A 14,081-nucleotide genomic window follows, 5' to 3' on the forward strand; every position below is an offset into this window, starting at 1 on the left:
TTCATGGAAAATTACTTCCACGGAAAATATTTTCCCAAGGAAAACATTTTACTTCCAACCAAACAGACCCTAGGTTATCAAATATGGCTAAGAGTCTAAGACTACTGCTTACAACCAGGGTTTCTGTTTTTAACCCAAAAAAAAAAAATGTTTAAGTGGCCTATTGAATATAGATGGAAAAAGCTACAGGAGTACTTTTTATTTTGGTGTATAACCCCCTGCAGTGTCTGTAATCACTTTGAAACTGTTATTACATTTTTTGTAACAGCACACGCTTGAATCGTAATTTCTGAGAGGTGTATTATATTTGAATTATCGATAAGTGTCAGTTGTCAAAACGAGTTTATCAGGCACTGATTTTTTCCATCATAGTATTGAGTTGCATGCTGAATTCTAAGAAATCCATCATATTGAGTTGTATTTATTGTATTTTGGATAGTTTTTAACCTCGTCAACTTTCAACCAAAGTGAGCCAGTCTCTACCATTGCCTTTCATCGCGGACAGACTTAAGTGTAACAAATCAATGATCGATCAAAATACTGGCTATATTCCGACTTTACGAAGTGTGTTATATACTTCTTAGTAAGAAAATTGTGACTTTATGTATCTTTGTATTTCTTGCATGCATCTTTGTTTGCCAAAGGAACACCATGCATGCATGCAGATGTCCGTATATATACTGGCTATGAAGGACAGGAGCTATTCGATTGAGCAAAATGTCAACATTTTTTTTCAAACGAGATTAGTAATCCTGAAGAAATAAGATTAATATATAACTCGATACAATTTCTAGTACTCAGCAGTTGATCCTATATATCTAAACTGCTGTGGCTAATCTTTATTCAGAATTTGCTGAGGAGATTTGTTCTTTACTGAGGCAAGAATAAAAACAGCCAGAACAACATTTTACTCTACCCTTAATTACTGGCATTGGAAATTTAATATTTTACCTCCCAAAGGGTGATGAGTAATGACCCTCCAGCATTATTAATTAATTTGTGAAACGTATATTAGACTTTCACGGATATGTGCACGTTATTACCACTGATTAGTCCCGGAAATAATCTGCTGGTGGGTCGTTGAGCTGTCCATTACAATGGCACAAATAGTCAAATATTCATTTCTCAATCTATTAAACTAAAAAAAGGTCAAAGATCATTCTTTAAAGTAAATTGACCCGTCCATATGACGTAAGAGGCACAAGTCTTCCATGCAACAACGTGGGAAAACTACATTGGCACTTTAAGTAAATTCATTTTGCCCTTCTTCAAGTCGAGAGAGATTGGTAAATCATTTGGTAATAATAATGACTATCAAAAGATGTTTCTTTTGGTAATTGTGTTTTAATTAAGTTAAAATGATAAAAGCTTATCAAAATTTTTGATGTACCTTAACACTGATAACAATTAAAAGAATGAACAATACTCCTAATTAAAGTCTACTATATTATATGTTCTTGTCTAGATTATACAAAATGATCAATATTGAAAAATTTCTGATGTATGGAGTCCGATCTAGTACTCTTAGAAAATGACCCTTGTTGAGTCGTCTGATGATTTAATCAAATTGTGGTGCAAATGGTAGTCTATACACCCATTAGGTTACCAAGAACGCGACCCTAGAAGACAAGTCTACCACCCTCGTATCTGCCTTTCCTAACTCCGGCGGTACACCTCTTGCTATCCACCCGTCTTTTTCAGTAAATTATATATACTTGTCCTTGACATCATATTTTAAACTTCAATCTCCTTCATTTGAACTAGAAAATTGCAAAAATTGTTTCCTTGCCTCAGTCGATCGATCCAAACTACAATCCTTTCCAGAACACCATCTCCCAACTGACTGATTTTCCTCTCTGAAGCCAGGCCTGTCTTGATGACTTTGGCTAAGAGAGTCCCCATCTTTCTGCTCAGGCTCCTGGCCTTGGGAGCTTCGGTCACTGCAGCAGTTGTGATGGTTTCAGCACGTGACTCTGCTCAAGTCTTGAACGTGACCTTTGAAGCAAACTATACCAATTCACCAACTTTCAAGTAAGGGACTCTTTTTCCTTCTTTTATTTTTGTGTTTAATTCTTTCTGTACATGCAACTGAGGACTAATGGAGAGAGGGAGAAATGTTTTCATATCCCCTCCTTGTCAGCCTGGTATACATTAAATGCTCTACCAGTGACAACTGAGCTAGCCCATCGAAAGTATATTTATGAAATCAAAATATGTTTGGATACAAGATTATTTGAAAAAAGTTTTTTTGAGAAGAATATGGCAGTAATTATTGTGATCTGATGCACGTAAAATAAAGTACTAATTGATAATTGTGTTTATGATGCAACAAAAAAAATTTTACAAAAAAGTTAGCTATCCGAAAACCCCAAATTGTTATGGCTTTGTAACATGCTGTTATCTTCTGGAACAGATACTTTGTGATCATAAATGCAGTGGCAGGTGGCTATACCCTCATAGTACTGTTCTGTCCGTCTAAGGTTTCACTGTTCCGATTCTTGTTAGTCTCAGATTTGGTACGTGATTATCTTCTTTCTCTTCTCTTCTCTTCTCTTCTCTCATGATCGATTACTGGCCGTTATGGTAAAATATTGCCTTCTGATCTTTCTTGCATTTATATAGATTGTTACGCTGTTGTTGGATTCAAGCGTTTCAGCTAATATAGCCATCGGTCAAGTGGGAAAGCATGGGAACTCGCACGCTGGCTGGTTACCTATCTGTAATCAAGTTCCAAAGTTTTGTAACCACGTTGCAGGAGCTCTTATTGCTAACTTTGTGGCTTCTTTAGCGTATTTAGTTATTCTTCTTTACTCTCTTCACATTGTCCTCAATCTTCCCAAACCTTAAAGGTTTATGTCCTCTAGCTCTTATGGAGATTTTGTCTTCTTCTTTTCTTTTCTTTTTTTTCTCTCCTTTTGCTTCAACATTTGCCCTTCAAACTTCTATACAGTAGATGTCATTATCCATCAATGAATACGACTAGATAAATGGCTGCTTGAATTAGCACGCAATAACGTATTGTGTCATGTAGAAAGGAATTGAGATCCTCGTATTATTGGACATTTTTTGGTTTCAAGGGATGAAAAGTCTGTCTTCATTGTCAGTTTGTAACTCTCTCTTCCCGTAGGAAATGAATGGATGATGCTAATGTGCAATTTGAATTTGTTCAACTTACTTGTGCGATTTGGTTTAGTTTTTTTTTTTTGTTTCCTTAAAATCCAATAATTATTTTAGTTCTTCTTTTGTTTTCTTAAAATTCAATAACTATTAACTGAGTAATACACAAAATTTAACAAATTTAAAAAATCAAAATGCATAAAAAATGAGATTTTTTTAATGAATTTTCTGCTATATTTTTTAATTTTCTATGACATGTTACTTTTTAAAATTATTGTATTTATTTTTTACTAAGTTAATAGTTATTGAATTTTTAAAAAAATTAAAAAGAACTAAAATACGATGTCCTTGAAAATGAAATTACAATATAATAAAATGTGAGACAAACGGTAGCACAAGAAATGAAACAGAAAATCCGTTTCATACGTTGCACTAATCTCAACATAAGACTAACGTTGCTAAAAGCCTATCATTTGCATATTTACGTCTGCCGTGTGTATGAAGATGTGATCATTCAAATAGACAACTAGCAGATCAACTGAAGCTCTTACTGCTAAACGTTCTCAATCTCAATTTGACCATGTTTTATTTCAAACATCTTAGAAGACTTACTTTGATTATCCAAGGACTCGATGTTTCATAAGTTGCTCGTTGAATCGAACCATAACAACAAAACCTTACTTGTGCTCGATAGTTCTGTCAAAAGTTTTTTTTTTTTTTTTTTTTGTTTTTGGGAATGTCCAGAGAATTTATGCTTTTTGTAAAAATATGTAAACATCTCTTGTTGTACATGATTGAGTGTACATGAACTTCAAATACTTATTATATAGAGAATGACAATATATAGACTATCACGGTTGAATATATGACATATATATATAATTTATATTTTAAATTCAAATTTAAATTAGTTATCGTACATTCACTAAAAGATTAATTTCTAAAGAATACTTGAAAATAGAGTAACAGTGCAACCGTGTAAGTAACAGGCGAGGTGCCCGGATCATGACTTTTCTAGATCCAGGACAGCAAATTTTAACGGGGCCGATCTTGGGCCGAATTGGGTGCTTTCGTATGGACCGAATTCAGGCTCAGCAAAGCTCCTCTAACAAAACCCAGTATCAGGCCTGTATTATTATTATTATTTTCATTTTTAACAGCAAGGGCAATAATATTAGAATTAACTTTTTTATGCATTGACAATATAGTAATTTTCTTACAATAACAATCTTGGATATATGTTATATGTATATGATTTGAATTTTAATTTTGAATTCATATTATATGCTTGTGCAAAAAAACTTTATATTGATACTGACAGTGTACAAAAAAATTATCCACAATACTAACTTGGGTTGCACCTAGAGCACACCCCATCGAGTTTTGGAGAGTAAAAGGTAAAAAATCTCTCCCGTTTGAATTGCTATTTTTTGAATTTTTTTATAAAAAAATGTATCGTAACGATTTGATAAATTAAAAGAGTGACTAAAAATAGATTCACGAAAAACTTAATTTTTTTTTTGAGAGAAAAAAACAATCCATATCTTTTGTTTTTATTACTGTTCCAATCTAAACTGCAAACATCTTAGACTAATGTACTTTCTCGGCCGCAGAATTCATGCTAAAAGTGAAGAATGATGATAATTAACGAAGATCTTGCTAGAGTGAAAATTTGAGCTTCTTTTTTTTTAATTTAATTAACGAAGCCTATAAAAACATTACAAGATGTTTTGATAAAGGAAAAGGAATTTGAGCTTCAAATCATCCATTTTCTGATATTGAGTCCTGGCTCGATTTCGCTTCTAACAAAACAAAAGGCAGTCAATTTTCTATCTTAGTGAGTCCGACCGAAAGGAAGGGCAGAATCTACCACTTGCCCACCGCATATCCAATTTGTCCATGTCAAATCCCAAAGAATCGAGGCAGCGGTGACAATTGTCAGGGGGTAAAGGTACCCCGCTAAAATCAGCTTTCTGCAGTTACGCAGCGCAAGTGACCTTACCAAAAATAAAGAGAGTCCAAATGAAACTCCCACCACAAAAAATTCAATACAGCCAACTATTAAAATGGTTAAACGGACCATGCCAGCCATAATATCTATCCAGTGTCCCTTCACTTCTTCTTTCTGGGATGTGTTACCTAAGAGGGCATTAACAGAATTAACTAAATATTCTAGCACTTCCACCTGGAGAAAGATCAGTAAGGAAAGATGAGTTGTAGAACAGGAGCACTCATAACCACCAGTCATTTTGCTTGCACTTCAATTTTTGATGATTTCAAGGTGTCCACCGAGTTTCGTCGTCCCAAGTCATGTTCAAGTGTTCGGATTCAGTGCTCTTCTTCGAGCCCAGACCTGCATGTTACTACTGGTAATCCCAACTCATTCAACTTTTCTTGTTCTCTCTTCAAATTTGCGGTGCCTTAGATTCAAGATTCTGAATTCACTGCTGTTTTTCTGCATTCGTCAACTGAGGCTTCTGATGCCCCTGTGTTTGTTCCTCCTGTTCTTTTTCTCCTTTCCGGACCTTCCAGTTTGCATGACCATAAAATTCGTCTTAATCTGATCTTTGATTAACAGAGAAATTTGGGAATGATGCTTCATTGACTGGTGGAGCATATGACTTCGAAAAGGCAACAACATCCCTTACTCAGAAATTATTATTTACTCCCAAGAAGGTTACCCTTGTTCGCCATGGTCTCAGCACTTGGAATGAAGAAGGTAGAGTTCAGGTTTGTTGGCCTTGATTTGAAATTCCACTTTTCTTTTAACTTTATCTCATGCTTCCGTGGCTTCTCTACTTCTGCTTAAGCTCATTTTGCTCTATCTGCTAGACTACTGGATCAGTTGTACTGATTTGATTTATATTAAAGTAAGTTTTGTTCTGTCTTAATTAAGAATTCTTGGTAGTTTTAAACCTGTAAATTCAGAGATTATTTGGTGTAGCACCTAGGTTGCAGAATTCAGATTGTCTTATGATAGTCTATCTAGCTGCAAGGCTGCAACTGTAATTCTAAATTTAGCAAAACATGTCAAAACAATAATCACAAGAAACAAACATTATGATAGAGGGAAAAAGATTGGCAAAAATATATGGTAGATGGAGTTTACAGAACAACCATGAATACAGTGCATGTATATCCTTTAAAACTCAGTAGCTATAGATCCCTGATCTCATGTGAATGTGGTATACTTTGTTGTATTAGTAAAATTCAATTTGCGGGCCTAACGACAAAAATCATTTGCTTTACTGTTGTTCCAGCATAATTGCCTATTCACTATTTCTGATCAGCTATTGCCATTGTGTTGCTTTAGGGAAGCTCAAATCTCTCCACTTTAACTGAAACTGGAGTGGCTCAAGCAGAGAGGTGCAAGAAAGCATTAGTTGATACGCACTTCGATCAATGTTTCTCCAGTCCAATATCACGTGCCAAGGTCCAAAAAATAAGATTTAGTTTGTATTTTGTGTGTGCTTCAGCGGATGATCCTATCCCTTAATTGCCACTCTGTAATGCAGTCCACAGCTGAAATTATATGGCAAGGTAGGGAGCAGCCTTTGGTTTTTCTTGATTCGCTGAAGGAGGCCCATCTATTTTTCCTCGAAGGGATGAAAAATGGTCAGTCTTCTTTTGTTTTGGACGCGTTCATTCCTTTCCTATTTGTGAATTAATTGAGTTTGTCCATAGATAAGATACGAGTCATTTATAACTTTGATGTAATGCTTCACTATATATTCCTCTGCAATATTTTTCATTTTCCTAAATCACATTTAGTATCTGGAGGCAGTGGATGCTTTGCGGATGTATCCAAAGGAGTATTCAACATGGAGAGAAGATCCATCAAATTTTATTGTGAATGGTGTCTATCCAGTTCGGAAACTTTGGGACACAGCAAGTGATGCTTGGAAAGAAATCTTACTTACGCCTGTAAGATTCTTGTAGTTGCTGTGCATTTCTAGTTATTGCACTGAGATCTGCATTGATTATCTTTCTGAAATTTTCTTGGCTGTGTGGTTTGTGAAACAGGGAGAGAATTTTTTGGTTGTAACGCACAAATCAATGTTGAGAGCACTGATCTGCATTGCTCTTGGACTAGGCCCAGAGAGGTATTCATTACTTGACAAGAGTAACTTGAATAGTCTGTTGCACCTTGTATAAGTGACTAGTAGTATCAATCATTCTTCCTCAATAGAATTTCTACAAGCCAAAGTCCTTGCAGGATGGGGATAATGTCTCACAATCTTGCGTGAAATGTCTTCTTATGTCATGTCTATCGTATTTTGCAAGATACTGCCTGCCCTTTTAATAGCATTTTTACCTTTCAACAGTTTTGAGTAACTTGACTCATTCAGCAGTTCCGGGTTAACTGCTTTGCATTCTTTCAGGTTCCGTGCGGTCGACATAAATAACGGTGGGCTATCTGTGTTCAACTTCAACAAACAAGGGGAGGCAATGCTTCAATCATTAAATATGACAGCTCATATGTACACTGATCACATCTACAGGTATCAGAAAAAAGTGAAATGAATGAAGTAATTGAACAGAAACAAGACCATAATCTACTAGCAAAGTTGTTGATCAGAAAAAAGCCAAGTTATCCGTGAACGTTGATCAGAAACAAGCCAAGTTTGTCGTCCAAGAGTCTGGGAAGCAGGCAAAGAGTAAGAAAGAAGCTGAGAGATTGGAAAGAGGCAGTTCCTGTAGACAGATTTTTGATGTCGAATATAATACTAGAGCTTAGTGACCATATAACCTTTTCTCATTGTACTTTCTTTTAGTCTAATGCAATTCAGAAGCAACAAGATACGAGATTTCCAATTCACATGCTTTCTTGCTTTACGTGAGAAGTTCTCTTTTGATTTCACCTAGTACTTAGAATATTAAACTACAACAGATTGCATAAATTATGGCTTGGTGTAGTTGTATGTGGCCGCTTTACTTCTTATAATGCTGTGTTCTTACAATATTTAGGATAAGCACACACAATATACACTTTTAACAAATAAAAAATGAAAATCTATAATGTAAATATACATAAAAATATAGACAAAGAAGAATAAATTGCTAAAGTAACACCGAATACCATCCAGAAATTAATCCAACAGCACCAAGTTAATTCATATTTTCAGCATCGAGCTAGATGTAGCTAATTATGTATTCATGAATTACCGTATCAATCGCCTATTCTACTGTTTATCCCTGCTACAACACATTTGGAGGATAAAATCAAAGCTACACGATTAGGAATTTGGAGACTCTGAGCCGGATTTGATGTGTTCTTGAAGAAGCAAAAAGAACATATTCAAGTTAATGAGAGAGCCTAAAATGGTACCAGTATACATTAAAAGAATATCTGCTGCATCAGCCTTCCGGAATTCAATTGAAAGTCTTGGTGGGAGAATGCATGAAGAGAGACTTTCATGTTAGTAACCTGTCCATCTTCGCTTGATGAATGAAAAGCTTTCTCAGCAACCAGACACTTTTGTCTTCAATGGAAACAGAACACTTGCACAGACTTCACCGTACCAAATCCTTCTTAGAGCCGGCTCGCATCTCAAACTCCTCAAACAAGTCCATGCCCACATCATCACCACCGGCCGGAACCACCATCTCCCGCTGCTCACTAAGCTTGCCACCTCAGCCATCAGTTCTGGCGCCATCCTGTACGCCCAGAAGCTCTTCCTCTGTGCTCCAACTGTTGACGGTTTTCTCCTCTCTTCCCTCATCACCGCCGCCTCAAAATCCCACTTCCCACTCCAAACCATCCTCTTCTATCGCCACATGCTTGCGCGTAACATCTCCCCTACTAACTACACATATACTTCTGTGATTAAGGCTTGCGCTCAATTACAGGACCCGAGAACTGGTAGAGTTGTTCATTGCCATGTTTTGACTAATGGGTTCAGTTTGGATCAATTTGTTCAAGCTGCATTAGTGAGTTTTTACTCTAAAATTAGGGAATTAAAATTTGCGAGGAAGATGTTCGATGAAATGCCCCAGAAGAGTATTGTCTCGTGGAATTCTATGATTTCAGGTTATGAACAGAATGGATTTGCAGATGAAGCAATCATGCTGTTTGCTAAAATGAGAGAGTTAGGTGTTCAGTTTGATTCTGCTACTCTTGTAAGTGTGTTATCAGCTTGCGCGGACACGGGGGCACTTGAATTGGGAAGTTGGGTTCATGATTATGTGAAGAGCAGTCCGATTAGTTTAGATGTGGTTCTTGGTACTGCGCTGATTAATATGTATGCCAAGTGTGGGAATGTGAGGAAAGCTCGGGGAGTTTTTGATCTAATGGATGAGCCCAATGTCATGGCTTGGACTGCCATGATCTCAGGTTATGGAATGCATGGTTTCGGTAAAGAAGCTATTGATTTATTTCGACTGATGATAAATCAGGGAATCTATCCAAATGAAATTACTTTTGTTGCTGTATTGTCTGCATGTGCTCACGCTGGGCTAGTCCAGGAGGGCCGTGAGGCATTTGCTATCATGAAGAATTATGGTATGATGCCGGGCACAGAGCATCATGTTTGCATGGTTGATATGTTTGGGAGGATGGGTTTGCTCAGTGAAGCATATCACTATATCAAGGATCTGTTTCCTTTCCAGCCAGCACCGGCAGTTTGGACTGCTATGCTTGGGGCTTGCAAATTGCACAAAAATTATGATCTTGGTGTAGAAGTTGCTGATAATCTTTTTGCTGCGGAACCTGACAATGCAGGACACTACGTTTTGCTTTCAAATATGTATGCGTTGGCTGGACAGATGGAACGTGTTGAAATGGTTAGAAATGCCATGATAAGTAAAGAGTTGAAGAAACCAGTTGGTTACAGCATCATAGAGATTGATCAGAAGGCACATCTTTTTAGCACTGGTGGCATGCCTCACCCTGAGAGCATGGCGATACTTCAATTCTTGGACGAATTGGTTCAGCAGATCAAGGCAGCATGTTATGTACCAGTTTCTGAAGCTATTATGCACGAGTTAGAGGAAGAAGAGAAGGAATGTGCCCTTAGATACCACAGCGAGAAGTTTGCTGTAGCTTTCGGACTCTTGAAAACAAGGCAGGGGCTCGTATTCGAATTGTGAAAAACTTGCGAATCTGCGAGGATTGCCACATGGCTATCAAGTACATTTCATTAGTATCCAAAAGAGAAATTTGTGTTCGAGACAAGCTTCGCTTTCATCATTTTAAAGATGGCTCCTGTTCTTGCAAGGATTTCTGGTGATGTACTGCTGGATCAACTGTCAAGAATTAGCATGTTTCAGCATAGATTGACATGAGAGTTACTTATAAAACTTGTCCAAATTTTGCCAGTTTGCTCTTACAACAAATTTACCAACACAGATAATAAAATTTGTAATATTAGTAGTATTTTGGCACAACAGTTGTCAAAGGGAATTATTCGTATATGGTTGCTGGAGTGTCAAATTTTGCCTTGACCAGTAGCTTGGTGCCTAAGAGCAGCCTTCCCACAGTGATCTTTAACAGTAGTAGTATAATACAGTATAGTATACACCAACCACGGGAGTATTAATTAACATTTGGCGGCGCCATCTGGGATTATGTGGGCAAATGCGAGTGAAGCGCGTGCGAGGACGCAGGGCGTCCCGAGTGTGGTTCAGGAGTTCCGTGGCCTCTGTAAATTGTAATGCGATGTGTCAGTGGAAAGAAAAGCAGTTCGCCAGTTCACTCAGCCGATGGACGTCTTGGCGCGACGTGTAATGTGGAATTTTTGGTTTATCTGTTTCTGCTTTTCTTTGTTTTCTGGTTTATCTGTTTCATCGATCATTCGTGATGAAAAAGATAAATTAGCCACTGTACATTTACTGTTTTTGATAGCCAGCTACTGGGAAAAAAGTTGTTTTTTTTCTTACATCATAAATATTTTTTCATTATCATTTTATTTTTCAATCATTATCACTTTAATATCATTTGTGTCACGTCATAAAAAATTTAGAAAGTTTTTTTCCGAATAATCTTTCATCTACCTTTTAAGAACTGGATTAACAATCTTCAATTAAGTATTAGTGTGGTTACATCTTGTTTTTAGCTAGATAGAAAGCAGTTGGTACAGAACAAACTGGGATGGTTAGGTAGAGTTGAATTCTCACTGGTGAAGAAAAGTGTAGTTGTTTGGGGTTCTTGACTGCGTAATTCTTTCATCAACGGGTGTTAATTCATGGACCTTGAGAAAAGTAAATTATAAAATTATTTATTATTTATAATTTTATTAAAAAATTAGAAAAAAAAAGTTCGTATGAAACAAAACGTATTGTACTATTACTATATTAAGAAGAAAATTTCAACCGAATCATTATTCTTTTGAGAAAAAACTTAGACGATAAAGGACACATAATTGATTAACATGCAGAATAAGAAAAAATGTAATCAAGCAAGTAATAAGACAATTATGAGATCCAAAGATTCAAATTATTTGAAGTTTTACAAGAAAAAAGCCTAGTAATTGTAAATTATTTGACTCTTCCTATCTCATTTATTTATACATAACGTACCAAGGGATCATATCTTACATCTAGCACAACTAAGCATGAGATCCAAAGATCATGCTGGAAGAGCAATGCCTACTCGGACTGTGATTTTTTGTCGAACAATTCTTATATTTTTTGTAAATCTATTTTCAATCATTTTTTCAAGTATATCAAATTATTATAATATTTTTTTTTTACAAAATTTTTTTAAAAATAACAATTTAAACGAGAATTTCGCTTAACACGACGGTATTAATTTTGGTATTGAATTTTTTTATACAATCACCAGTCGCCAAGGGAGCAAAAATGGCAGTATATTCTCCAGTCATGTGAAGGGTCCAGTTTGGCAGCGTGCGGTCGATTCCACACTAAAAAAACGAATCAAACAACTTGCAAAGATTCTCAGAGCGTCACGGATCATTCATATTGCGTGCACTTAATTCCTTTTTAAAATAATTTTGTAAATCCTCTTACCAGTGGATGTGATCTAGAATTAAAAAGAAATTTTTTTGCGTCAGCCCGTCTGAAGATAGTCACAAGTACTTTCATACAAGACGATTATATGGTATTTTAATGAAAATTCTTCTGTAATAATAGTGGAGTACTTTTTAATTGAATACACGCATTTTGTGAGGTGAAAAAGTTATTATGTGCTGTTTTTACAAAATCTTTATCATACAATCAAAGACTTTTTTTTAAAAAAAAAAAACAAAAGTTACTTTTAACTATTATTAATGTTAACCTTTGACTGAGAAAAGTAGCCGTTGGCTAAATTTTAATTTGAAGAAATAATTAGGCACTAGTTGTTAGGGTACATGTGTCCGACGACTTTATTTTGATTTACCCATATCGACTAAAAGCTTTTTCTTTTGATAGACTCGTGCTCCCGCTTATGATCTTTTTGTTTTTGTTTCTTTTTCCAATTAAAAGTATCCAGATGTAGTAATTTGGTGCACGTGTCTCTATCTTCACCGGCTCTTGATTCTTCTTGGGCTTGCGTTTGTCTTGCACTCGCAACCATGCTTGACTCAGCAATCAATGCAGACACGACTCCCAAGACGGAAAGCTGCAGTGCGCAAGCATGTAAAAGTCACGTGCTTTGTTACTGTATTTGGTTTTTTTCCCTCTTGATTGAACTTTGGTTTGTTTGGACAAGAGATTATTCGAAAAAATTACTTACTGTATTTGACTGTATTATAAGCATGTTTTTAATTTATTTTTTTATATTTTTAAGTAATTTTGTCTCAAATATATCATATCTAAAAAATATTATAATAATTATTTAAAATAATATTTCAAATAAAACTTTTGTTACTGAATGTGATAAACACGTGACTTCAATATCTAAGATGGTGTAATTTTAAGCGCATTATTTTTTTAAAGGTAAAAGGATTATTAGAGTTACAGTAATTATTTCAAATAATCTCCTATCCAAATACAATGAATATTATTTATTGTGACTCTTTTTTGATGTAATGTATACAAAATAAAAAATGATAAATAAGCATATTTTGCGAGTAATAAAAAGAATTTCAAACAAACCAATCCAATTGCTTTGCAATAACTTAAAAAATTAGTGATAAATTATTGCGATGTTCCTTTACCTTTAACTCATAACGTCATCCTAGCTTTTCCACGCCTCTAATGTGCTACTCTAACGTTAGCACATTCAAATTATCCTCGTCAGTATAAATTCAAACATTATTAACTTTTTTTGGAATAAAATATTAGAAGTGCAATCAAGTTGAATCGAGTTTGACTAGTGCACTCTTTTAAGTTTTGATTAGATTTAAAAAATTTAGACTCGAACCCGTTGAGCTCAAAATCAAACTTGATTTGGATTTTGTTTTGCTTTACTTGAGCTGAAGCCTGAGTTCATGCAAATCAAATTCAATCGAGTTTAACTCAAACTCAATTAAATTTAATCAAACTTAATCAAATTTTAGAAATATAAAAATATTTTATATAATTTTAAATAAATGACAAAATAGACATTTTATACTAATAAATAAAAAACATATATGTGAAATTCGAATGAATTCGACAAGTTTTTGACTTTCATATATTAGGTTCGAGTTTGACTCAAATTTTGACTGGATAAACTCACGAACTAATCGATTAAACTCGACTCATTTACATATCTGTAAAATATGTTAATAAACTTAAGAAAAAGATATTAATCGTATATTCATTTATTTGATGAAAAATGTTAAAATACTACTGCTTAACGAGAAAAGTGCTTGTAAATTGATTCGCTACTATTATTTAAAACGAGACGCAATGCAACTTGGGTGAAAGAAGAGGAGTGAAAAGTAAAAACACATGAAATCATCCGTAGCCTAATCTTACCCCACCGAAATTATCTATTGATTAATTACTCTAAGAATCACATATTTATCTCTGAAGATCAATCCCAGCGTAATATATATCCCCCATGATTTGAGATTTTCGCTAAAATTTGTTTTATTCTG

The 14,081-nt window shown here is 35.2% G+C and overlaps 2 protein-coding genes and 1 pseudogene across 2 annotated transcripts; all 3 read left to right on the top strand.

Annotated features, from left to right (window-relative positions):
- The first annotated feature begins 1,755 nt into the window (after window positions 1-1,755).
- LOC113730994 (CASP-like protein 1C1) lies at window positions 1,756-3,170 on the top strand. Its single transcript, XM_027256014.2, has 3 exons — window positions 1,756-2,031; window positions 2,414-2,516; window positions 2,623-3,170. The coding sequence occupies exons 1-3, from the start codon at window positions 1,877-1,879 to the stop codon at window positions 2,845-2,847; spliced, it is 483 nt and encodes a 160-aa protein (XP_027111815.1). The 5' UTR covers window positions 1,756-1,876; the 3' UTR covers window positions 2,848-3,170.
- Window positions 3,171-5,181: 2,011 nt separating this feature from the next.
- LOC113730972 (probable 2-carboxy-D-arabinitol-1-phosphatase) lies at window positions 5,182-7,936 on the top strand. Its single transcript, XM_027255981.2, has 7 exons — window positions 5,182-5,486; window positions 5,696-5,847; window positions 6,431-6,550; window positions 6,633-6,732; window positions 6,902-7,041; window positions 7,141-7,220; window positions 7,500-7,936. The coding sequence occupies exons 1-7, from the start codon at window positions 5,327-5,329 to the stop codon at window positions 7,639-7,641; spliced, it is 894 nt and encodes a 297-aa protein (XP_027111782.1). The 5' UTR covers window positions 5,182-5,326; the 3' UTR covers window positions 7,642-7,936.
- A 270-nt stretch (window positions 7,937-8,206) lies between these two features.
- LOC113730973 (pentatricopeptide repeat-containing protein At2g33760-like) lies at window positions 8,207-10,595 on the top strand (annotated as a pseudogene).
- The last annotated feature ends 3,486 nt before the right edge of the window (window positions 10,596-14,081 follow it).

This window comes from Coffea arabica, chromosome 2e, assembly GCF_036785885.1.
Source record: "Coffea arabica cultivar ET-39 chromosome 2e, Coffea Arabica ET-39 HiFi, whole genome shotgun sequence".
Classification (NCBI taxonomy): Eukaryota; Viridiplantae; Streptophyta; class Magnoliopsida; order Gentianales; family Rubiaceae; genus Coffea; species Coffea arabica.